The following is a 25,418-nucleotide window of genomic DNA, read 5'->3' on the forward strand; positions in this document are numbered from 1 at the left end:
AGAAACAGGGGTCTCCCAGGGTCAGTGATGCACTGTTGTTGCACCCTCAGCGGCACTCGGGTGGCCGGGTGCAAAGTGTTGAGGCCCAATGTTATCCAACGGGGGATTGGGGATCTCCGGTTAGTGCATCTGACAAGCAGGCCACAGGGTTGTGGGAGCAAAGCTCATAGGGTTAAGCTCAGGGCATGTTGTGGACCAAATTAGCACCAAAGGGGCACCCTCAGGGGCGCTAGGGTAGCCGGGTGCAGGGTACTGTTTTGAGGTCTTGTGCCCTGTTTATTTCAATAGAGATTTTCCGGGACAAAGAAACACTGCAGGCTCGGGACGAGGATCTTCTGGTTACGACCACTACTTCAAGGGGTAAGTTGGGATATAGAGGGATGGTTAGGCACTGCTGGGTTGGGCACACAAAGCTTTGGGCGTTGGGTGCAGGGGTGCCTTGAGACATCAGAATTTTTTAACCTTCTGGTAGCGGTAGGGGGAGTCCTCTGGATTGAGGCTGCAGGCGTCATCTGGAGGTTCGAGGCAGGTCAGGGATTACCGGATCTCGGGTCAGGATCATTGGGACGACCTTCTTGTGGTGTTTGTTCACTCAAACATGGGCTGGGCTCAGCAGGTACAAAGTGTGCTGGATTCGCAGTTTCTGGCTGGCACCAGAACCTGCAGTTTAAACATGTCCGATGTTCATGGGAGAAACAGTTTAAAAATTGAATGCAGGCAGGTCCTCAGGGGCATTTTGAGGTTGGTGGCCACTGGACTTGCCGGGGGTTCATGAGAGCAGATTTGCGGGGAGACAGGCCTGTAGGGCTGGGGCCAAGTCAGTGGGCGTCGTCCTCTTGTTAGCTCTGCATGGCTTCTCTTTCTTCTTCTTTTTTGGTTGTTGCTGGATCTAAGGAAGGAAGGTTCAGGGTGCCCCTAAGTACTAAATTTAGGGGTGTTACAGTAAGGTAAAGGGCAGGGAGGAATGGGTCCCTTCCCTGGGGTGGGTACACCCCCTATTCTGCCACTCTCCAGTGGGATGAGGGCAGGAGACTGTCCCTGGTTGGCTGGGTCCCCCCACCTTCCAGATGGTGGGGACTCGAGGTTGTGCTTCACCTTGCCTCCCCCACCTTAGAGGTGGATTTGGCAGAGGGGGCACACCTCTCTTCCTCACTTGTTTTTCCCGCTGGTTCTCCTGCCCAAAGTGGTGGGTAGAATCAGTGGGGACCCGTTCCTGAGTATTGCAAGTGGTCTGGAGAGGCTCACAAAGGAAAAATGCCTTTGAAGCTTCCCCTTCGTGAACCATACCCACCCTGGGGGAGGAGGCTTGGCACCTCGTCCCAGGATGTGCATTGTTTCAGGCCCCCGAGAGCAGCAAGCTCTCCACCCAAGGGTCCAGAAACATGTCTGGTGGTGACAGCCTAGGCAGCCACTCAGTCATGTCACTAGGAGTTGGTCGAGTTTTGGGGCATCTCTTAGATGCCCTCTGTCGTACATCAGTGTGGGTGTATTGTGCTGAGAAGTTTGATACCAAACTTCCCAGTCTTCAGTGCAGCCATTAAGGTGCTTTTGGAGTACATAATGACAAACTCCCAGCACCATATACTCGTAATGGCAGCACTGCACTTACAGTGGCCAGTAATGGATCTGGGTACTGTAGGGGTACAGGGCTCATGCACCTGTACCCTCACCACTGGCATAGGGGACCCAGCTAGAGGGATGACTGAAGTATGCCTGGGCTGTGTTTTGTGGGCATGGCACACAGGGATGTGTGCCCTGTTGACTCTTTATTTTGTTTTGCACCAAGACATGAAGCCTGCCAAGGCAATGTGTGAGTGTCAGGGTACAGGGCCTCTAAGGGTGGCACAATGAGTGCTGCAGCCCTTAGAGGTCTTCCCTGGTCACAGTGCCCTGGGTACCTTTGGTACCACTTAACAGGGGCTGAACTGTGGCCAGAGATGCCAATTGGGTTAATTTTTGGAGGAATAACACAGGCCCTGGGAGCCTGATTGGCAGGGACCCAGGGCACACCAAGGTAAAGTGCATCAGTAGTCTGGCAAATAGTGGGGGAGGGTTACTGCAACAGAAACCCACTTTCCTACACCAACAAACTAAATAAATGAAAGAAATAACACAATAAGTAAAACAAATACAAGACTATGGGTCAGATGTAGGTAGGAAAATACCGGTCGGTAACGGCCGAAAATCGGTAATTTCGGCCGTTACCGACCGGTATTTGGAAAATAAGATGTAGGTGGGCATTTTGCTGATTCAGTAATTTACTGAATCAGTATTTTAACTAATCGGTAAATTACTGATTCCTTAAAATACTGAATCAGTAAATTACCGATTTTGCTATGTAGGGAGCACTCAAATGAGTGCTTTTCCCCTTTTCGGATTCGTTATTTACCACCAACTACTAGTTGGTGGTAAATAATGAAAACCTTGGAAAAAGCATTTTTTTTGCTTTTATAACAGTGCCATGTTGCAGGCATACATGCCCTTAGGGCATGTATGTCTGCAACATGTGCACCCATACACAATTGAGGGGTGCAACAGGGTGTCAAAGTGACACCTTGCCAACCTTCAATGTTTCCCCCTTTTACAGAATCGGTAAATACTGATTCGGTAATTGGCATTCATTCCTATGGGCCTCCAGGCCCATAGGAATGAATGGCAATAACCGAATCGGTTTTTACCGATTCAGTAATTACCGAAACTTACAGATTCGGTAATTTTTTTGGTAAAATGACCTACATCCCATTTGCCTGTTTTTAAATACCGAATCGGTATGATTCGGTATTTAAGAATCGGTAATCTGGGATTACCTACATCGGGCCCTATGTGAAGAAATATTAAATATTAAAAAAATATATATTTTGATTAATTAAAAAAAATCTTCTTAATATTTAAATTAAGAACTAAATTTACAAACCATTAACAAAATAATCAAAAATACCAAGTAATCTTAACTAAAAAAACACAGTAAACACCCTTTACATCGCATCCGTCACCCCGCATTTTGTTACAATGCGGTTGTTATAACGACCGCGTTATAGCAACGCATACCATTTCCCCGCAAGTCTTTACAACAACTTGCAGAGGGGGGAGAGGGTGTTGGATTTTAAATCCAACACCTTCCCTATTGTCCGCACAGACTGGAGTTGGAATAGTAAATTATACTATTCCAGCATTTAGTGCCCCCCTCCACAAGTCCTTGTTATGATTTGTTGGGTAATGGTATGCATTGTTACAACACAGTCGTTGTAACAACTGCGTTGTAACAACAAACGGGGTGAGGGAAAGTGAAAAAAGAGGCATATTCAAAAAACGCTCACATACAAATAATGTATTTCTAAAACTTTATACCAAGTTAATTTTATTTCAAATTGAACACAAAAACACATATTTTCTAAAAATATTCCCATTATTTTTTCAATTTTAAAAATAAATTGAAAAATTCATAACAAAATTGAGCATACCTTCCCATCAAAATTAAGCTTAAATAAAAATGTTTTAAATACTCACTTCTTTAAAACAAATTCACATCTACCCACTTTAATGACAACATCCCACTATCATTTGTCCACAAATTCTATATACATTAATTAAATTCCATACATTTTTTAAATATAATTTTCAAAATGTTTATTTTTTGTTTTCACTTACTCCCCACCCTATACCCTATAAATCCAACATCCCACTCCTAAATCTATTACAATTCTATCACATTATATCAAACTTTAAAAAAAATATATTTTATACAATATTTTAACAATTTTTTAAAATTACTCCCCACACTTATTCCCTATAAACCCAACATTCCCTCATAAAAATACTATTAAACACAAAGAAAACCAATTCTACTATTTTAATTTATTTATACATACAATTCAATTCAATTCAAAAATCTTTATTCGGATTACAAAAATCCATAAAAGCACAATTTAAAATACAATTCAGCATTTATAATTACAATTACAATAGGTGCAATAGACACTATAAAGTACATTATCAGTACAGTTACTAAGTCACACGTTTCTAAAGTGCAAAAGAGGTCAATAATCATTGATAGTGCAAATAAATCAAGGGCATTCCATACTTCTGCGTACATTAAAAATAACTTTTAGAAAACTGCTTGTGCGAAATATGAGTTCATCATCCTCTAATTTTAAGAGCATCAAGGGGAGGGGTCTATGTTTTTTAAAATATGGTGCTAGAAACCATTTGATATATTTCATATAAAACTTACACATGAAGAAGAAATGTAAATCATTTTGTTTGCTGGTTCCGTCACAAGGACACAGAATGTTATCATCTAAGCTGTGTCCCAGAGGAAAACAGAGTAAAAACTTTATCGTTCCTGCTCTCATTCTGAATAGTAGAGATCTTTCCCAGTAACACATTGGTAATATCAAATACAATGGGAGTTGCTGGGTTAATAAACCATTGTTAATATAGGACACAACAGTTTGTTTCCTCATCTCTTCTGGCAGTCTTTTTTCCCTGTAAGTGGCATACAGTTCAAGTTGGACTTCTTTTTTATCAGTCCTCTTTATATGAGATGGATTTTCAAAGAGGTCACCCCTATCTATACTAGACAGACTCTCTTGTATACCACGAAGCCATGGGATCTTATTCCATTTGTCACAGGCTAAACATTCCATCAAAATGTCATGTGTTAGGCTAGCGTATTCATTTGCCCAGATAGCCAACCAAAATAATGCAGGCCTGGCAGGGTATACACCCGTTACAACGCATCTTTTACTCCGCACTACCATTACAACACGACTTTTACAACGCATACCATTACAACGCATTGCGCTGGGGGGCGCTCTAGGATAGGGAATAAGTATAATTTACTATCCAACACCTTCCCTAGGGTCCACAGGGACTGGAGTTAGAATAGTAAATTATACTTACCACTATCCAGCACCTCAAAGCGCTATGCGTTGTAATGGTATGCGTTGTAATGGTTGCGTTGTAACGGTAGGTAGTTGTAATAGTATGCGTTGTAACATGGTACATCCGCCTGGCAGCAATAAAATCACTAATATGAGGTATGTTCAGCTCTGAGTGGCAAATAAACCCTGATGATGAAATGGGAGCCCCCAGTAGTTTCCTACAGAGTCGATTCTCTTCTCTTTGTATTATGGGGGTTTTTACTGACCCCCAAATTTCGGCACCGTAGATTGCCACTGGAATGCATTGGAGCCTATATATCTTTTGAATTGCTTTAGTTGCTCCAATTTTCCTCGGTCTGGGAAGAGATAAAATTGAGTTTATAGCCTTTGAGAACTTGCCTGTGGCGTGGGCAATATGCCCACTCCACAGGCCGTTCGCAGCAAAGACTATACCTAAATATGGGAAAGTTTTGGTTGAGAGCAACTTATCAGCTCCTATCGTAATGGAATTTAATTGCTTAGCACCCGGCCCACAGGACATAATGAATGATTTTTTGAAGTTTACTTTTAGATCCAAATTCCCCATATACGATGAGAAATCCCTGACTAGTGCACGTAGGGCATTAGGTGTTAATCCCATAAGCACAGCGTCATCCGCGTACAAAAGACACAGTAGTTGGTATCTTTTAATTTTAGGAACATCTGGGGTAACCTTTTTGAGGGAGTTGCTCAGGCCTTTTATATAGATAATGAATAACAGGGGTGCTAAAACGCACACCTCTTTCTACATTAATTGGCCCAGAAACTGTACCCTCCATGTCAATCCGTACTTGTGCCTTTGTGTCTTTGTGCAAATAGGCGAGGAAATGTACCAGGGGGGGATCCAAGCCGTACAACAGAAGAATCAACCACAATTTTGACCTGTTTACCAGGTCAAATGCGGACGATAAGTCCATGAACGCAAGTTAAATGGGTGATGCCTTAGCAATATTATATTTGCTAATTAAAAGATTTAAATTTAGGCATTGTTCAATGGTCCCAACCTTGCGTCTAAAACCCATTTGAAAGCGGTCAAGTACCCCCATTTCCTCAGCCCAGTCGTTAACTCTATTATAGAGTATCCTGCCCAAGATCTTTAATGTATTGTCCAGGAGCGAAATAGGCCTGTAATTTACGGGATCAGATCTTTCGCCCTTTTTATAAATGGGCACTATTATGCTCGTGGACCAAGTTGCGGGTATTGGGACAAACGGTAGACTGTTAAAAAGGTTAACAAAAATCTTTCCCCAGAGTTCTAGCTTGTACTTAATTATGTCTATTGGGAAGCCATCGGGCCCAGGTGCCTTGTTACCAAGGCTCTGGTTAATGGCCACAGTGACTTCCCCCACAGTAATTTCTAGGGATTCCAATTTTCCTGGGGCGTAATCTTCTAGAACAACTCCAAGGCTGGCATATATTTTGGAAAAATGCAGTTCCCATTGCTCACTTGCTATGGTACAGTTAGTTGGAGTTAGTTGCTTACCCATATCCCGCATCTTTTTAACAGCAGGCCAGAAAGTAGTACTGCTCCCTAGCGCAGCAGCAGTTGTTAATGCCTCCCATTGCTCAGCTAGTAGAGCAGCCTTCCTTGAGCCTATGGCTGTTTTATAATTCTGTCTAGCGATCCTCACATCTATTATACTTCTGGGTTTACAATTTAGAGCTCTGCGAAGAGCTTTATTTGCTGCTGAGCAATGGTGGTCAAACCACCTTGGCTCAGGAGCAATCAATTTAATAGGGACACTTAGGAGGGATTTAATAGTATTGCAGAGTTTAGAGAAATCTTTTACTATTCTGCGATGGTTCCCATCATCCAGATAGCAGGATTCAAGTAACAAACCATGATTACTTATAATTGTGTCTGTTACTTGGCCACTATCCACCCCTTGCCATTTTAATCTCAACTTATTAGTTGAGACCGTAATATCCCTTGCTCCCAGGATTCGAACAAAGGCACTAGGGGGACCTAAGCCGATGTTAACCTCCAGAGCATTATGGTCCCCGAAGGCATTATGGTCCCCGAAGGCAATTATGGTCCCCGAAGGCATTTATACATACAAATGTTCGCAAGAAATGAAAAACTAAATTATATTTACAATTTAACCAAAACATAAAAAAGTAAGTATAAACTATATTTTGATAACATGTCGATATTATACACAACAATATTTTTAACATCTATATTTTTGACAATGATATTTAATACAACAGTTAATTTGGATATTTGTGACTTCGACAATACTTACCACAATATTTTCACATCCCGATATTTTTGTTACTCATTATTTATTTCGATATTTGTCTGAATACCTTCACAATAAGTAAGTAAGACTATTTGATTTGTCATAATTTTTTATTATAAACAGATCACACCCAAGGAATCGGCCATAACTTTTCCCAGCAAACAGATAAGGCCTCTTATTTTTACCAATAGCTCAACACTATATACAGTCAAGCCCTGCAGAAATGTGCATGAACTGGCAACCATAAGAAACCCCTTAGCAAACTTACAGAAATATAAAAAAATTGTAGTTAAAAAACAATATACAACTCCTCTCAATACGGCCTAACAGGAAAAATACCTTTTCACAGCCTGTACCACAATGTGATAAAAATACAGTAATAGAGGCCTATTTGCTTTAGTATATCCTTTTCTCAGTAAATATGACAGGCCACTGCCTTTAAAAGAACTGTTAATAATGAACAGTCCAGAACTATGGCATCGAGTATAACATTTCCCTGTACATCATTTTAGCCTATAGCTGTTATGATTAGCTTGTCACCATAAGCAACTAGTGTAAGCATTCTCACATAGCAGGCATTAGTCAGATAGTCATTAAATTGCAGATGTTCATAAATGTGCAGCTGGTAAAACAACATACTATTTCTCCAAAAAGGGCTTAACAAGGATTTTAAGTAGCAAAAGGCTTTAATTCATAGTCATAGCAATCCCCTCTCAAAAGCCTATTCACTTTCACAAGTCTTTTTGCAATCAATATGTCAAGCCTTCTGCTTTTAATATAACTTTGCATAATAAACAATCATGAATGTAGCCTTTATCATTTGCTTGTCTCCTTGCCTAACTTAAGCCTATTATAATGAGCGTAAACCTTCCACAAGGCAACCATTCAGCATACAGGCATAAACGTTCAAATATATACAGAACTACAGTTAACAAAGGAAAATATCATCTCTCATTAGAGAGCCTAACAAGGATGTTGCAGCGCATATCTTCTGTCCTCAGAGTTTGTTCAAGTCGAATTACTAACACCGGAACTCTTGCATACTACAGGCATTGGTGAAATTCCAAAGAACAAAGGAACCGATTACAATGAGGTTGTAACCATGTAATCCACTCGAAATATTACCATGGCAGGTGGATGGTTGGTGGTTGGAAAGACCAACCGCCACGCATCTGACGAGCTCCTTCAGCCTGCCAGCGCATCAGAGAGACATCCAATTCCTACAAATGTGGCAGTGCCGGCCTGGCAACACAGTAGGGATTATGATGTCCCTTTCTGCAATGAAAAGGCAGGCGGAAAGGGATTTTGGGGACCTGTAGCGGCCCTCCCTTTCCCCCTTGCCACTAAGGTGTGGGTTGTAGGGGCTACATATCCCTGCAGCATGTGGCAGGCACCACATGGTGCCTACCAAGTAGTGCAGGGATATGTAATGTATACCCTTTTTGCATTGCGGCATGTGCTGCAGTCAGCAGCACCCACCACAGTGCAAAAGATAGGCACTGTGACCGCTGTTGTGGCGGTCACATCGTAATGCCTCTGTCGGGACAGCCTACCGTCCTAAACAGCCCCAAAGTACCAGCCTATAGGCTTTAGCAAAATGTAATAATCCTTCCTCCAAAGCCTATTGTTTTTATGCATGCTTCTCACAATAATTATGTCAGGCATACTGACTTTGTCTTCACCTTTTATGATAAACAGATCTAGCCTATGAAGTTTGGCGTGACATTTCCCAATGAACCGATTAAGCCTACATTGGCTTTACAATTTACCGAGTGCCAGCTTATACAAATGCCACTAAAATGGCAATCATCTTTCATACAGAAATGAAATTACAAATATGTAGAACATACAGCTTGCAAAACAATATAATAACATCTCAGAAGGGCCTAAAAATAATCATCACAGTGACCTGTGAGATTATATGCACCAAAATACATGTTTATGGGCTGTAACACAATGCGATAACACCAACTGTTAAATAATTACTGACATTAAGATATGCTTTTCACAATTAATAAGCTAGACCAACTAGCTTTGTCATAAATGTTCATAATAAGTAGACTAGACTTATAACCAGTGCACCAAACAGACATTATTGTCACCATAACCAATTTAGGCATACAATTTTGTGCTTAGCTATTCCAAAAGGTAGCCATCAGATGCACAGTCATGAAATTAGAAGGGTGTACAAAATTACATTTGGCTAAGCAAAAGACAATTTCTCTCTAAATGGACTAATACGAATTCTCAAAAGGCAAAGTTTCTTTATCTATGAGTTGTAACAATGGGTGATCAACACCAAAACTGTTGCGTACATTAACAATCAGTGAGATTCCATGTAAAAAAATAATATTTGTAGGCTCTAATATAGAGTAATGACAATCCACACTTAAATGACTATTGACTTTCATGTGTTTCATAATAAATATATTGGGACTCATGCCTGTTTAATACAAGTTTCAAGTTTATTTATTTATGATAACGGAACTCATTTGAGGTCCACATAACAATTCAACAAACAATAAAAGACAATACCATAAAAGAATACATGATATCAGTCTATCAATATAACGGCAGAAAACATTTAAAATAATGAAACAACTTAAAACAAAACATTTCATTTGGAGGATTAAACATTGCTGCAATAAAATCGGAGGCTGTAAGGATTCCCATTTGGAAACACATAGGTCTTAACCATTTACGTCTAAATACCGTAAGAGCCGGACAGACAAAAATGACATGATACATGTCCTGGGGAGTGGAATTACAAAAATCACAAATATCGGAACGACCGTCCCATTTAGAGAAAAGACAGTTCAAAGGGAGTAAATTATGCCTTAGCAAAAGGGTAAATCACCGAACTCCATGAGGGAGATTCCAGAATATGTATGGCTGAGGTTTTTTCATTGGACAAAAACTACTGATAAGGAACATTCCTCTCTTCAATTTACATGCCCCTCTATCTACTCTATAACCCAACTCCCAAGAAGCCGACTTTAAAACCGACTTTAGTTGGGCCGCAGATAGTGAAAAAAGACCCAATTCATCCAACTGTAATAGTGTAACTGCCTGTCGAAAATTCCTTACAATTAAAGAATAAGCATTAAAAGTACCCAACAGCTCATTTTTTATGAGATACCTCAGCGTACCCGGCATTCCTTTAGCTATGTTAAAAAAAAAACAACGCACCAGACTCGCAACTGCCTGAGCCCAGGAACTACGCAAACCGAATTCCTGTCTCAGAGAGGACGTGGAATTCGCAGTGCTTACAGAGATGAGGTTACGTAATATTTTTCCTTCAGTAGAATCCAAAAAATTCCAACCTATCATATCTACTTTTTCTAATCCATACATAAGGGATGCAGGAATTTTTGCTCGGAATACCTCGAGCAATATAGAGAAGTGCCTTCTACCTGTCGCCTTATAAAGAGAAACGAGGCTCTTCCCTTGCGCAAGAGCTTTCCTACTATTGTTCTCGATATGGGCTGCGTCACTTAGACTACTCGTGACGATCTTTCCAAGAAAAGGATAAGATTTGACCACTTCTAGTCTTTCGCCCCCAACAGACCAGTAGTAATTGTCATATTTGGATTTTTTCCTTCCCCGGAAACACATTATTTTGCTTTTGGAAGTATTTATTTTTAGAAAATGGGCCTCAGCATAGGTGTTCAGGGCATGTAGGTGACCATTCAAACCTTTTGGAGTAAGGTCCAAAATTAAAATATTATCCGCGTACATTAGGCACACTATTGGAGTTCCACCTAAAACTGGAGCAATACCATTATTGGATAATAATAAAGCCTGGGGGAGGTCAGCTATGTATAAAGAGAACAGCAGAGGAGCCAATAAGCAACCGTGCTTAAGTCAGTTAATTGTGGGAATAACCCTAGATAGTCCTCTCTCACCTCCCATTAATACTCTACACCAAGTATCTGTATGCAATAATTAACCTTAATAAACTAGTGGGCATCCCTAGATTGAATAAATTACTCCACAACAAAGATCTATCTACCTTATCAAAAGCCGTAGAGAAGTCAATAAAAGCACCATATACACCTCCTCCACGGACTATGACATATTTTTCCGTCAAAACCTGGAGAGCGGTAAGATTGTCTAGGGTACATGTTGTTTCCTAAAGCCGGTCTGCTCAAGTGGTAATATTTCTAGCGAAGATACCCAGTCATTTAGATGATTAAGTAAGCATTTAGCAAAGACCTTGCCAATGGCATCTAGGAGGGCAATTTGTCGGTAATTTTGAGGTAAATCTCTTGCCCCCTTTTTAAAGAGAGGAACCAATATACTCCCTTTCCATGAATGCGGGACACTGCCTTTGGTAAAGCAAAATTTAAAGACTGGATATAGAATTTTTCCCCATAAAGTACTATGGGTTTTTAGCACCGAAATAGGGATTTCATCTGGGCCCATTGCACCCTTAATGGCGGAAACAATTTCCAGTTCAGATGGGGGACCATAGGGTAATAAATCTTCCTGTAACTTATCGGAGTCAAACATCACATCATTGCCACTATATAAATGCAGAATAAAATCGACCCAAGACTGCTCATTAATAGATATTGGTAAGGGTCTAGATCTTAGCCCGCATCCTTCTCTAAAGGTCTTAGCCTGCCCACTTCTCGATGCCTCACGGAGTTTAACCCATAGGGCATCTTCTTTCTCCCGTTTTAATCTGGCCTTTATCCTATTTCCCCTTCTTCTCAAGAGAGCTATTCTTCGATTACGTTCGGGAATAAAGAGGAGGTACTGATCCTTAACCAGTTTATTTATTTCAATGTTTAGGTAGTGGAGGTCAGAGGGGATTTTTGGAGTTATCTTCCCAGGGGAGATTTTTTTACTTTAGATTGTAAGGTATGTAAAAAGGAAGCAAAACACAGTAGTTCACTCCCTTCCCATAGGTTTAATTGCTCTACTGTGTGTTCCAATATGCTAACCAAGTTTTTAATAGTCCTTGGGTTCCAATAACATTTCCCTTTTTTATTGAAGTTCAATAAGTCATCCCCAATTTTCCATGTATCCCTTTGAAATGATGTTACATTAAATTTGACGGACAATACATTATGATCACTGAGATCAGTGATAAGTACAGACAGATCCATCAGAGAACTAAAGAAAGAGCTATCTACTATCATATAATCAAGGATCGAGCCACCATTCCTTGATTTATGAGTACAGTGAGCGGGACTATCCGTTCAATACCATTCAATGATAAATAAGTCAGGCATATAGCTACGATTATTGGCTTGCCACAATAACCAACTCAGTCTTGCTATTTTGAGTATAAACTTTGCTACAAGCCAAACAGTCTAATATACACACACTATTTTTAGTGGAAGTACACAAATTCAACCTAATCAAATTCTAGAGTAATCCAACATTGTGGGGTGAGCCTTAGCCCTCTTCTCAGTAGGGCTTTGAAAGCCATTTGTTCTTCATCACAAAAGCTCAGGCGACAGTTACACTATCATGCCAGAACTAAAAAGATATACAGTTTAGTGCATCCCTAGGATTGGAAACACAAAAATGTGCTCTGAAGTCTAAAGGCAATGTCTGCTATACTCCGATGTGTGCTGCTACCAGGGAAAAACAAACACAGTAAATTATTTGGGACCAGATGTACTAATGTTTTTTGCAGGCCCAATTGGGTTTTAGACCCGTTTACAACTGCAAAAAACGTGTGGCCAACGTATTAATCTTATTTTGCAAGTCTCAAATCAATTTGCGACTCGCAAAATAGGATTAGCTACTTGCTATTAGGAGGGGGTGTTCCAAGGTAATCCCTTCGTAATAGCGACTCCTGAAGCTATGTATAACGGTTATGGGACTGGAGATGCAAAACAGTCGCAGTTTACCACCCTTCACAGACAGTTAGAAAACCACTCACAAACTTCATGAGTGGCTCTCATAATAATTTTTAAGGGCAGGCAGTGGTCCCAGGAACGACAGCCTGCCTTTTAAAAACTAAAATGAGAAGTTTCATTTAAATTTTTTAAATGCATCTTGCTTTCCTTTAAGGAAAACGGCATGCATTTAAAAAAAAAATCTGCTTTATTTAACTGCAGTCCCAGACATGGTGGCCTGCTGACCCCAGCAGACCATCATCCCTGGAAGTGCCAGCCATTCCCTACAACCTCATTAATATGTATGAGACATGCAATTTGCGACCCCATTCAGAATTGCAAATAGTGTCTCAGACACTGTTGTGCATATCAATTTGGGAGTCGCAAATTGCAAGTCGCCATTGCGATGCAATTTGCGACTTTCAAATTGGTAGGTCGTACATCTGGCCCCTAGTTATCTAAGCAATATAATATCATGTGTGTTCCCCTCAAAGTTCAAGGTCAGGCAGCTGTATAAATAAAGAGAATGACCATAGTTGTGTAGAAGACAAGCATATTTTTGGGGGAAGCACACAATTTCTGTTCAATCAAAACATGAATCTTGGCTACCGACACGTGGTTAGTGTTTAAGGCCCATCTCCTGGTGCTTCTGTTTTTAATGTTGATCACAAAGGCCCTGATTACAATATCGGTCGGAGTTGCTTCTGACCAACATTGCTGGGGATGTGGAACTGACCGACTTCAGGTTGGCGATTCCGACACTGCAATTAGTATGTGACCGCACATGGTGGGGTCGCAAACTTCAATTTTTCAATTGGAGCTTGTGCGGTGCGTTAAAACTACCTGCAGTACTAGCTCACATTGAAAAATTGAAGTTTTGAAACATTCCTGCAATGTGTGGCAGGTACCTAAAGGTGCCTGCCACATTTTGCAGGGATGTGAAAGGGGGCACCAGGGCCACATGCGGAGGGCAAGTGGCCCCCTAAGACACTTTCGAACAGCAGTTCCATGTCATAAAGTCTGACATGGAACTGCTGTTGGAAAGTGCCATCATAATCCAGATGGCGGAAATGCCATCCTGAAGAGATTATGAAGCTTTCCTGACTGGCCGATGGGCTCCTTGAGCCGTTCGGAATCAAGTTGGATTCCCCAGCTGGTTAAAACTCGGAACACTGCCATTGCAATATGGCAGTCGGACTGGTTGGAAGATTTCCGACCGATATTGCTATAATGGACCCTAATGTCTAGCAACTGCTCTGCTCTCTATGCAGACTTAAACTATAAGGTCTACATTGATCCTTGGGACACCATTCCATTTTCTCAAACTTTGAGGAGCCATAGAGTTAAACAGAATAATATCAGAAGTGAAATCAAAATGGCTGAACATGCACGTTTGGAAACAAAATATGACAATATGATATCTCACAAGAAAACTGATAAAATAAACCCAACAAGGGGCTTTCTTATAAGCTTGGTCCTAAGCATAACCTTAGCTCTCAGTAAAACTAAATTGCTCAGAAGTGTTCACTAAACTCCATAGAAGTAGCCTGCAGTGATGTCAAAAGACCATATATAGCAAACGTGACATCACACACCCTTTAACCTTCTAAGGTTCAGCTATCAGTAGCCGGCCCAAAGCTATGGAATGAACTCCCCAATGAAATTAGACTATGCAATGAACATCTTCCTTTTAGGAAAAAATTAAAAACTTTCCTTTTTAATTACTAGTTATCTGGTTGGGGAATTAAGATATATGACTGGGCCTTTTTTGCTCTCAGATGCTGCCAAAGGCGCGGAGATACTCCTCTGGGAGTCGATTCCTAGCGCGGTACAAGTTTGCAAATAAATAAATAAATAAATAAGGCACAACATGTTGTGACAATGACATGGCCCGTGATCTTCAGTGATATCATCGGATGTTTAATCGTATGATGCTTATTCTTGATGCCATCACAAAAAAATGATTTGGGAAGACAAGTTTGAGTATATTTAGCCTTCTTTTGTAATGCGTTGCTGTGCCTATTTAGAAGTACAAAAGGATATTTGCAGATAGATACTGTATTCCAATGAAAAATTTAATTTCCAGAAGGGTGGGCTGAATCAAAGGCTTGTATCGTTTATCGGGGTTTAAACTGTTATCTTTGTTGCACTTGTCCTCAAATTTTGGTTCACTCATTTTGCACCTAAATGCCCAAGAGTGCACTGGCTGGAAAACATGTTTAATTTGAGTAAGAATTAATAAGACAGATGTCATTTGGGACAGTCTAATTTCCATTTTTACTGAAAGTGGGTGGAAATGAAGACCCTTAAAATGGTTAAAAATATTTCAATAGTTATGTTAACTTTAAAACACGTAAAATATACAAACCACAAGTAAAGAAATCATCAGTGACATACTGTAACTCAAGATCAATATAGACGTGCTGCAATGAGAAGTCAACATGTTTTTTACCAAGCACAAACTAAACTAAGGGCTAGATGTACTATTTTGTCATACAATGTAACACAGCATGATAGCACCTTGCGGCATTGCGTTTTGTGAGAGAACAGAAATGTTTTGCTCTCTCCTAGCACTGGCATACTGCATGTTGCCTAGTCCAATGCAGGCACCTTTGCATGTTACAAGTGTACCTATATTACATTCAGGATTGTTTTTGTGATGGAGGGGATACTTTTCTGAGCAAAAACAGTTCTTAGAGGCATATTCCTCTTTCTATGTGTGCCACAGAATGCAGCACACATGGGATGAGGAAGTAACAAATAGAAATAAAGATATTCCCCCTTGTTAAACCTCTTTCGGTTAGGCATACCATTTTGGAGCAAACCAACATTTACAAGTCTTTGTCAATCTGGTTTTCATCAGATACATGGCTGAATGCATGAGAATGCCCATTCCCAACCCATGTATCGTCTACTCAATGCAGAGTACCACAAGTCAGTGCTATGTGCTACATTGTGTTGCTTTGTATCTACTAAACCACACAAAGTGACACAAATTGACTTTACATGTCTTAGTAAATGCCAAAAAGGATTTTGCATTGGTGCTGTGCACAAAATCTTAGTGAAGCTGGGCCTAGGTATCCATATTTCCTTTGAGGGCAGCAAAACTAGCCAAGCTCATCTGGGACAAAGCATGGGAAGGGGAACTTGGCAGATGGCAGTGGGAGGAAGGCAGTAACCTAAAAAATCCCAGCTAGCACATAAAATAGAGTAAAGTTACATCAGGGCTTCATGTAATTTCTGTAAAACGCGTGTACTGCAATCATATGCTGTGTTAATCAGCAAATAAAATGCATTTGACCTAAGAGTGCAGTCATCTTATTGACAAATCCAAGATCACCTGTGCTCTCCACTTACAAGTCAATATTGGATGTCACTTTCCCGCCCACATGTTATAAACCCAAGATAAATAATGGGCAGGCAGAAAATTAAAAAGCTTCCATTTCCTAGATACAACCACTTGCAACCACAACTTTTTTAAGCATGGAAAATTCAGAATTCAATAGCAGAGTGACTAACACAGGAGAGGTAATGTTTCTGTGCTCTTGTTTGTGGAACTTTTGTAAACTCAGCTGAAAAATGTAATACCGAGGTATAAGGTGATCTTTTTCTTCACAGTTGCTTCATTATGTCAGAAAAGTTCGCTTCCATACAACGGCAGGTGATGAAGTGTTTTTTGATGCTAATGGTAACCCGCCACCAGACTACGAAATAGTGAACTGGAAACTAAATGCAGAAGGAGCGGCAGAGAACGTGGTGGTGGGAACTTATCAGCTGGGACATACATCAGAGCCAGTGTTGACCTTGAACAAGAGCCTAATCCAGCTGGGCGGGTATGACCAGGTGAACGCGATGCATAAAATGTTACTTAATTGAAAATGTGTAAAGTAAACCTGTGCCGCCTACGACTATGTCTTTTGTGATGTCAAAATTAATAACTTTCCAATAACTTGCCATTTAGTGGCTCTATTACAAAAAACTAAGGGGCATATTATCAAGACTGCAATAAAATTATCGCTGCTTAAAAACGGCGATAATGGGCTTGACAATATGTCCTTGTGAATTCCCATAGCAGCCCAGGTTCAGGTGTTAACCTGGGCTGCTACGGGAATTCACAAGGCATATTATCAAGCCCATTATCGCCATTTTAGCAGCAGTTTCCTGCCACTAAAGCAGCGATAATTTTATCGCAGTTCTTGATAATATGCCCCTAAATCCTTCAAGCTAACTTAATGCTCTACATCCTAGCTACTTAATACAATGCCAAATCGAGTTTGGGTGAACAAAAGACAACATTGCTAGACAGTCAAAGGCTGCATGAACTGATAAAGACTGCAAAAAGTTTATACTGATGAGATGGTGACTTATTGGGAAAATACTGAAAATACTCCAGAAAATTCCAGATTGTAGAAACAGGATTCTGAACTAACATTTAGAGCAATTGGATGCACTGCAAATCCACTTGCTTACAAACATAATCATATAATCTTGTGATGAAAACATCTAATTCGTTCCAAGCATTATGCATCAATTTTCAAAACACATGATTCCATTGGTTGCATCAATGTGTTTTTCAGCTCATATTGATTACTTTAAAATGCTTTCATCAGGAAGGACGTGCTTGAAAAGAGTGTATATACGATGAATATGGTGAAAAAGCAGTAGTCAAACCTAACAGTAGTAGTTTTCAAAGGAAAACCTATATGAATAAGATGAATAATAAGTTATGTACTAAGTGTGGTAGCAATACTCACACTGCAGTTGCAAACAACAAAGAATGTCTAAAATGTGGTAAGATTGGACATTTCTCAAGAATGTGTAAATCCAAAAGTAAAGCTAGAGTAGCTGGTATTGATGACAATGATATAGCAATAAGAAGAGAGAAAAATACGATTTTACTTGTGGATGACAATGAAAATTAAAAGTACGTAGAAAAGAGGGAAATTAGACCTAAAGCAGATTTTAAAATTGATGGTCAACAAATCTCATTAATGGTTGACACTGGTTCAAGGTGGACCATAATTCCTCAATCTCTATTCAGAAGGTTATGGGGCACTAAGTCCTTGCTAGAAAGTGACATATGTCCATCAGGATATCAAGGTGAAAAAATAGACATTTTGGGGTACTTTGAAAGTGAGATATGTTTTATGCACAGATCCACGAAAGGCAAAGTTTATGTATCATTTGATGGTCCAGCTATTTTGGGGTGGATGCATCAGTATGATTTACTCATAATGGTGAATCCCAGAGCCTCTGTGCAGGTGATGGTTGTGGGTGAATTTACTGTTAATGACATCTTATGTAGTGCAGAAAATGTTTTCAGAGAAGAATTGGGTGAACTGCAGGGTTACGAACACAAAATAATTTTAAAGCGTAATGTCACACCTGTACAACACAAATTACAAAGAGTGCCACTTTCAGTTAGGGATGATGTAAAAAATGTTATTAATGAAATGTTGCAAGGGGGCATAATCGAACCTGTTGAGGCCTCAAACTGGATTTCTCCGGTAGTTATCACCCAGAAACCGGATAAAAAAATGTGGTTCTGTGTGGATTTGAGGTCCTTGAATAGGTGTGTGGTGGCAGATGTGTACCCTTTACCCAATATTGGTGAGCTTGTGTCAACTCTTAAAGGAGCGAGATTTTTCTCGAAACTCGATTTAAAGAACGCCTATCACCAGATACGCTTGCATAGTGAATCAAAACAGTTTACAGCTTTTATCACCTCTGAGGGCACATTTCAATTTACCAGATTACCTTTTGGTCTCATATCTGCAGCCAGCGTTTTCCAGTGCATGGTAAGTGAAATATTTAAAGGTATTGATAAGGCTATTTACTTTCAAGATGACATCTTGATTTTTGGTGATACTGTTTCTGAGCATATTCAAATCTTGAAAGACGTGTTACAGAGATTAGATGAAGCAGGGAACACCTTACGGAAAGAAAAGTGTTAGTTTTTAGTACAAGAAATAGAATATATTGGTTATGTGGTATCTTCTAATGGTGTAAAACCCAAGAAAAATCTGTTAGAGGCTATACAATTAGCTCTGTATCCCCAAGACAAGGATCAGCTGAGATCCTTTATGGGTTTAATCAAAATTTATGCAAAGTTCATAAATCACTTCTCTGAAAAAACAACATCTCTTAGAGTACTACTTAAGAAAGGAATGAAATTTTGTTGGACAGAAGAAGATGCCATTTGCTTTAATAACATCAAGAAGGAGCTGTCTGAAGCGAAAGTATTAACACCATTTGATATTAAGTTAGAATCCATATTAATGGTAGATGCGAGCAACATAGGCCTGAGTGCTGTGCTCTTGCAAAAGCATGGGAGATGTGAGAAAACGGTTGCATTTGCCTCTCGGCCTCTGACCACTTCTGAAAGTCACTACTCAGTTATTGAAAAGGAGGCTTTAGCTGCAGCGTGGGGTGCAAACTATTTTAGGACATACCTTTGGGGACTAAAATTCAAGATCAGATCTGACCATAAACCTTTGGTTAATATTTTAGCTCCTGGTAGTGCTGGTAAAGGATCGCCAAGGTTGGCTAGACTAGCCTCAAAGTTACAAGAATATCAGTATGAGTTATGTTATGTACCAGGTTGGCAAAATGTACAGGCAGATTGTCTGTCTCATCTGCCGATTAAAGAGGTCAATCCTTTGAATGGATTTGGTGGTAAATCAGAAGAAAGTGCACTTGTCTTTATTCAGGATGTTGTGGCTTTGAGTGATGGCACATTTTAAGGGGAAGAATGGTGTTCTGCTATGGGAAGTGATTTAGTTCTTTAAAAAGTCATGGATCTAGTTACAAAGGGCACAAGGCGTGAAGGTTAAGTGGAGATTTCAGTTCGTCCTTTCATAAAAGGTTTGGATGACTTATCAGTTGTAAACAATACTATTTTGATGAAGGGTGACAAATACATTCCGCCATGCTCACTAAGATCTAAACTACTTAATATTGCGCATTAAGGTCATTTAGGGCAAACCCTTACGCAACGCAGATTTAAGGAACATTTATGGTGGCCATCTATTGATGGGCAGGCAGCCAGTTGGGTTGAGAACTGTGAAACTTGCAAGAATAGTGAAAAAAGACTTAAGTTGGCTTCTTGTGCTAATTCAAGTGATAACTATATTTGTCAAGCAGATCAACCTTGGCACAGCATATGTTTAGATTTTATAGGTCCCATGGATGAATTACCTCTGAATCATCGGTTTGCTGTTGTAGTCTAAATGGCTCATTCTAAAATTTGTAAAGGATACAACTACTGATAGTACAATCAACTTTCCCAAAGATGTTTTTCAGGAAGAAGGTTTTCCGTCAGTCCTTTTAACTGACAATGGTACACAGTTAGTCGCTTCGAAGATGCAAGAGTTTTTAGCAAGTTGTGGTATATCTCATCATCGCACGACATTATATAACCCTCAAGGAAATGGCATTTGTGAAAGGGCCAATAGATTAGTGAAAGGGATTATCCCGATGACATGTTCCACTGGTGGGTTTTTACACGAAACTGTTCAAAAAATGGTGTGGGCATATTGCACAACTGCTCATAAACAGGACACCAAATCTCATTTTGACCTTATGAAGGGCAGAAGTCCTGGAACTAAGTTGACTCCTTTTTGGCTTAAAAACTACTGTGATAATATTTCTTTTAATTCATATCAGGCCAGTGTTTCTGGAAAAATTGCTGGGGTGACTTAGTAAAAGTCAAACCTGGGAGAGTGTTAAAAGGTTTTTCAAAATTCAGAGGTCCATTTACAGTTAAAAGTGTGTTTCCACATTATATTGTGTTAGACAATGGTGAAAAATTGAATTATCGCAGGGTTGCCCTGTATCAGAAGAACAAGGAACTTGTGAAAATGTCTGACCAGTCAGACCATATTAGTGGGTATATGTTATCTGATCAAGGGGTACCAAGATCTTCAACTTCTTTCAGTTTCAGAGGGGAAGTAGGTAATGGTAATGCTTCTCAACACGTCTTCTTTTGCCACTTCTGATCAGGGCAATACTTTACCTTCTATTAATTGTGTTTCGCAAGATGCTTCCAATCACATTGTTTCATGAAACCCTAGATGTCGACGACCTCCTACTTATCTTAATGATTACATTTATTAAGGTATCTCAATAATTTATTTATTTGTTTCATTAATTGAAGGGAAGGAGATGTGTTGTAAATAGCCTTTGTTCCAACTGGGCATTCAGTGTAGCTCTTCCTCTGTGTTAGCTAATCTGTTCTTCTTAGAATGTCCACATGATTCCATGTCTAACCTCAGCTTGCAAAGTTCCAGACTCTGACAGTTGGAAGTCTGTCAGCAGGCGAGGTGGACGTGCGGTCTTCTAGCAATAAACTTATTATCAAGATTACTTTCTTGTTCCTGTGATAACTTCATCTACAGCAAACTGCCAGTGTCATAATTTACAAAAGCAAGCCTTCACCTTTTTATTTTACAGATTTGATAATGAAAAGATTATCGGACCTCCCATCTTTTTTATCAGAGGTTATAATTTCACATTTTAAACTTTCTACTAGGTCCAAAATTCAATAATTTAGGCATGTACAACATTGTTGAGAAAGTGAATGCATTACAATTAAACCCTGTTTTACACACATTTATGCAGAACATCCCTTTGTTATGTACTCTATTGTGACAGTGGAAGACAAGATTTAAAAGGAAAAGAAAATAGTACAACTTAAAATTATTGTGCGCTACTTCTTCATAAATGGAAGATAGATAAGCATAGATGTACCTAATTTAGTTAAAGGTAACACAAGTAGACTGCGGTATTGTAAGGCAATGAATGCTGGTGACATAAAAATTCTAGGAATTTAGACAATCAGATATAAATACTTTAGGAATAATGATACTCCTATGAATACATGTTTACTGCAGAATGAAGTGATCTCCTGTTTAGAACATAGGTCTAGATTACGATGATGGACGGACTTCAGTCCATCCGCCATCGTCTCCTATTTGGGACCACCTGCCAACAAGGTGGCAGTCCCATAATAGGAATTAGGATGCGACCACACCTTGGCGGTTGCATCACCCACCTTTAACATTGGCTGCAGCATCCTCTGCAATGTTAAAAAGGGATGTTTTACATATCCCTGTACTACGTGACAGGCACCATCTGGGACAGGGATATGTACGGGGGCATTATAGGTGCCCCCCACCCAAAGGAAAGGGCTAAGGTTGAAGAGGGGCCCACTACGGAGCCCCAATGTCCATCCCTGCCAACCTTTTCTGGGCAGGTGAACCCGCATGGAAAGGCTAGTTGGGATGGAGCATCCTAATCCCTATGGCGGTGCCTGGTAGGCACCACCACCATTTTAGGATTGGGAGGCCCTCCACCGCACCAGCGGGCTCAAGGTGCCTGTCGGGCTGTCAGTGGCTGTCTCCCCACCATCCTAAGCAGTTTTTCCACCCACCAGATTTTGATGGCGAGCAGTGTGCATGCAGACGGAAAAGCTGCTCAGGATGGCGGGGAGACTGCCACCAACAGCCTGCTGATGGCAGCCTCTCCGCCATCCTAATCAGCCCCTTATTGTGAGTTAGTCAGGCAATAGGCAATTAGGGTATTGGAAATATTTCATGACCAAAGCTATTTTCTCAATTTTCAATTTAGCTTCCTATGTTAATGGTCTTTAGTCCCTCAGTGTGAATTTGTTGGATCACTTTGTGAGTTAGTAATGAACCGTGTATAAGTGATACTGTGTTTGTGTTGAATCCCCAGCTCGATTTGACCTCATCATTTCAATGTTTTGAACTGGTAGTGGTGAATAATCTCAGAAATCACTGGGTGCTCATCAAGTCCTTCATGATGTGTTACCTTCTGAATGTATGTCTCCTAGTTTTAATGATGAAAATGTGATCTAGAAAAATCTGTGGGTGTGGAATTAGTGCGATACTCATAACTTGCATCCTATTAGAAACAGGACATTCCATCCAACAAGGAGTTAGCTCAGAACTCTGTGAGGCCTTCATGCAGAATATCCGTAAGGAAATGCCTCTTTTTCATATTCATCCCCACATTTGTGGACTGAGGCTGCTGGTTTTTCAACTCTGACAGTGCACTGAGGCCCGCTAACCACACCCTACTGCCATTGTTCCAACCCTATATAAAAGATATGTTAAATTGGATACCCCCAGTTGGTAAGTACTTTCTTGCTTATCATTTCCTAGTACATTGTACCCAGGGTGCACAGGGCAGGTAAGGCAGAGTATTCACCCAGGGTTGCAGTTCCTATTCGTGCCACCCTGAGTGGGACAAAGTACAAAATAGATTCCAGCCTGCCACTGCAGATTGAAAGGGCAGTGTTTACACTGCTAGTTTGACTTTGCCATTACAACTAATGGCAAACCCCCCACTTCCCTTAATGATATATTGGGACATCCTCATGCTGAATGCAAGCATCTCATGACCAGACTTAGGCTGCATTAGCGCTGCTCATGCCATCAGTTACCTCGTTTTAATTTCAAATTTATTTTATTGAGTTTAAGAGCAAGAAAAACAGGCATAGTAAGGCGAGTAGCATGCAGTAGGTTTATGTAGCGAGCGAGACAGACAGGCACGTCTTCTCTGAGAGGCAACCAAGAAGCATATAAATCACGCCTACACAATATTGCATTGCCGACATTTAGGTGAAGATGCCATGTGGGAATTACAACCAAACAAAACAGAAGGAAAAACTCAACCCCCCACCCTTCACCCAACAGCCCCACCCCGGCCAGTATGCCAATAGTTCGGAGTCTCCCTGAGTTTACTCTCGGGCTGATGTGTAGCAAGGTGTCTAAGTTTGTGGCGGGTTCTGCGGTGGTGCCGTGAGCCGTAGAATGCGAAGATATTTTGGGCATGTGATTTCGTGAAATTCCCTGGATAAGAGGGACAGGAGCGGTTGCCAGGTCTTCTGGAAGGAGTCAGTCGAATGTGTGAGTGTGGCTTGGATGCGTTCCATGCCCAGTGTGAACCACAATTTGTGTAACCAGCCAGTGTGGGTGGGTAATGTGGTGGAGCCCCATAGTGACAGACCGTGTTGTGACGCTGCCTGCATGGCAATGCCTATCTGTTTGCCACGTAGTGACCTTAAGGGAAATGTGAGCGCGTTGGGTAGCCCTAGGATAGTGTATGCAGGAAAGCGCGGGATTTCAGTTTCAAAGGTGGAGTCAATATCGTCTAATACCGCTTTCCAGTACCCTTGCAGAGCGTTGCATTCCCATAGGAGATGGGTCAGAGTGCCCCTTTCACCGCAGCCCCTCCAACACAGAGCGCTTCGAAGAGGATTGCCCTGATTGAGTCTTGTCGGGGTAAGGTGCCAGTAGATGGCCAGTTTCACCGCCGACTCCCTGGCGCTAGTATTACGAGTGGTGTGTGCCGCTCTATAGTCTACAAACCCCCATTCCTTGGGCGAAAGTGTCCTTCCGAGCTCCGATTCCCAGCGCCTCTGCCCCGCTGTTTTAACCGGGCCGGCCGCTAGGGATAACATTTTGTAAAGGTCCGATATAAGGTGCCTATCCGAGTCCTTCGTAATCAGCCATTTCTCAAACGGCGTCATCGGCCGAGCGACTAGGGGAGCGCGATCCGGGTGTAGAAGCCAGTGACGAAGCTGGAAGTATTGGAACATGTGAGGTTTATTCACTCCGTAGCCGTGCGTGATCTCGGCAAGGGGGAGGAAGCCCTCTAAGTCAAAGAGATGGCCGGCCGAGCGGCAGTCCGTGCTCCGCCATTGTAGAAAGGCACGGGGATCGGCGCCCGGCGGAAATTCCGGGTTATCAAAGAGCGGAGTGAGCGGGGATGGGAAAGTTGTCAGGCCCCGTTTGACTGCTACCGTGTCCCAGGTCTTCATGATGGTGCGAGTAACCGGAGATTTGAGGAGGTATCGCGGTCTATGCTGGCGGGCAAGAAATGGGATCTTCCATAGCGATGTCTGAGCCATCGCTCTGTCTTGAAAGAGCCACCTCTTTTCTGACTCAGGCCTGTACCATTCCACCAAGTAGCGGAGCTGCGAGGCCTGAAAATATTGCTTGAGGTCAGGGATCCCGAGGCCTCCCTCATCAATACGTCTGTGCGCCACCTGTTTGTGCAGACGTGCGCGTTTCTTTTCCCAGATGAACTGGTGGAAGGCATTTTGCAACTCAGCAATCGCACCTGGCGGCGGCGTTACTGGGAGGGTCTGGAAGATGTACAAGATCTTGGGCAAGGCTGACATTTTTATTGCCGCTATGCGGCCCAGCAAGGATAGGGGTTGTTTTGACCATTGCGCGAGGTCGGCTCGAATTTGGGAGGTAAGTGATTTATAGTAATGGGTCACCGTTGAGTCCGTGGAAGCAGTAAGAGTGATCCCTAGGTATGGAAACTGCGCGGAGGTTTGTAAGTCGCAGCCAAAATCAGGTGGTGGG

At 41.2% G+C, this 25,418-nt stretch overlaps 1 protein-coding gene across 1 annotated transcript in view; it reads left to right on the forward strand.

Moving 5' to 3' along the window:
* Positions 1 to 21,401, forward strand: part of LOC147678069 (extracellular calcium-sensing receptor-like) — a 75,016-nt gene extending 53,615 nt beyond the window's left edge. Inside the window, exons 3-4 of the mRNA XM_086945617.1 lie at positions 16,639 to 16,863; positions 21,294 to 21,401. Of these exons, the coding sequence (XP_086801743.1) occupies positions 16,639 to 16,863; positions 21,294 to 21,401 (333 nt within the window). The remainder of the gene's footprint in view (positions 1 to 16,638; positions 16,864 to 21,293) is intronic.
* Positions 21,402 to 25,418: the final 4,017 nt, after the last annotated feature.

The sequence above is a fragment of the Lissotriton vulgaris genome, chromosome 12 (assembly GCF_964263255.1).
Source record: "Lissotriton vulgaris chromosome 12, aLisVul1.2, whole genome shotgun sequence".
Taxonomy (NCBI): domain Eukaryota; kingdom Metazoa; phylum Chordata; class Amphibia; order Caudata; family Salamandridae; genus Lissotriton; species Lissotriton vulgaris.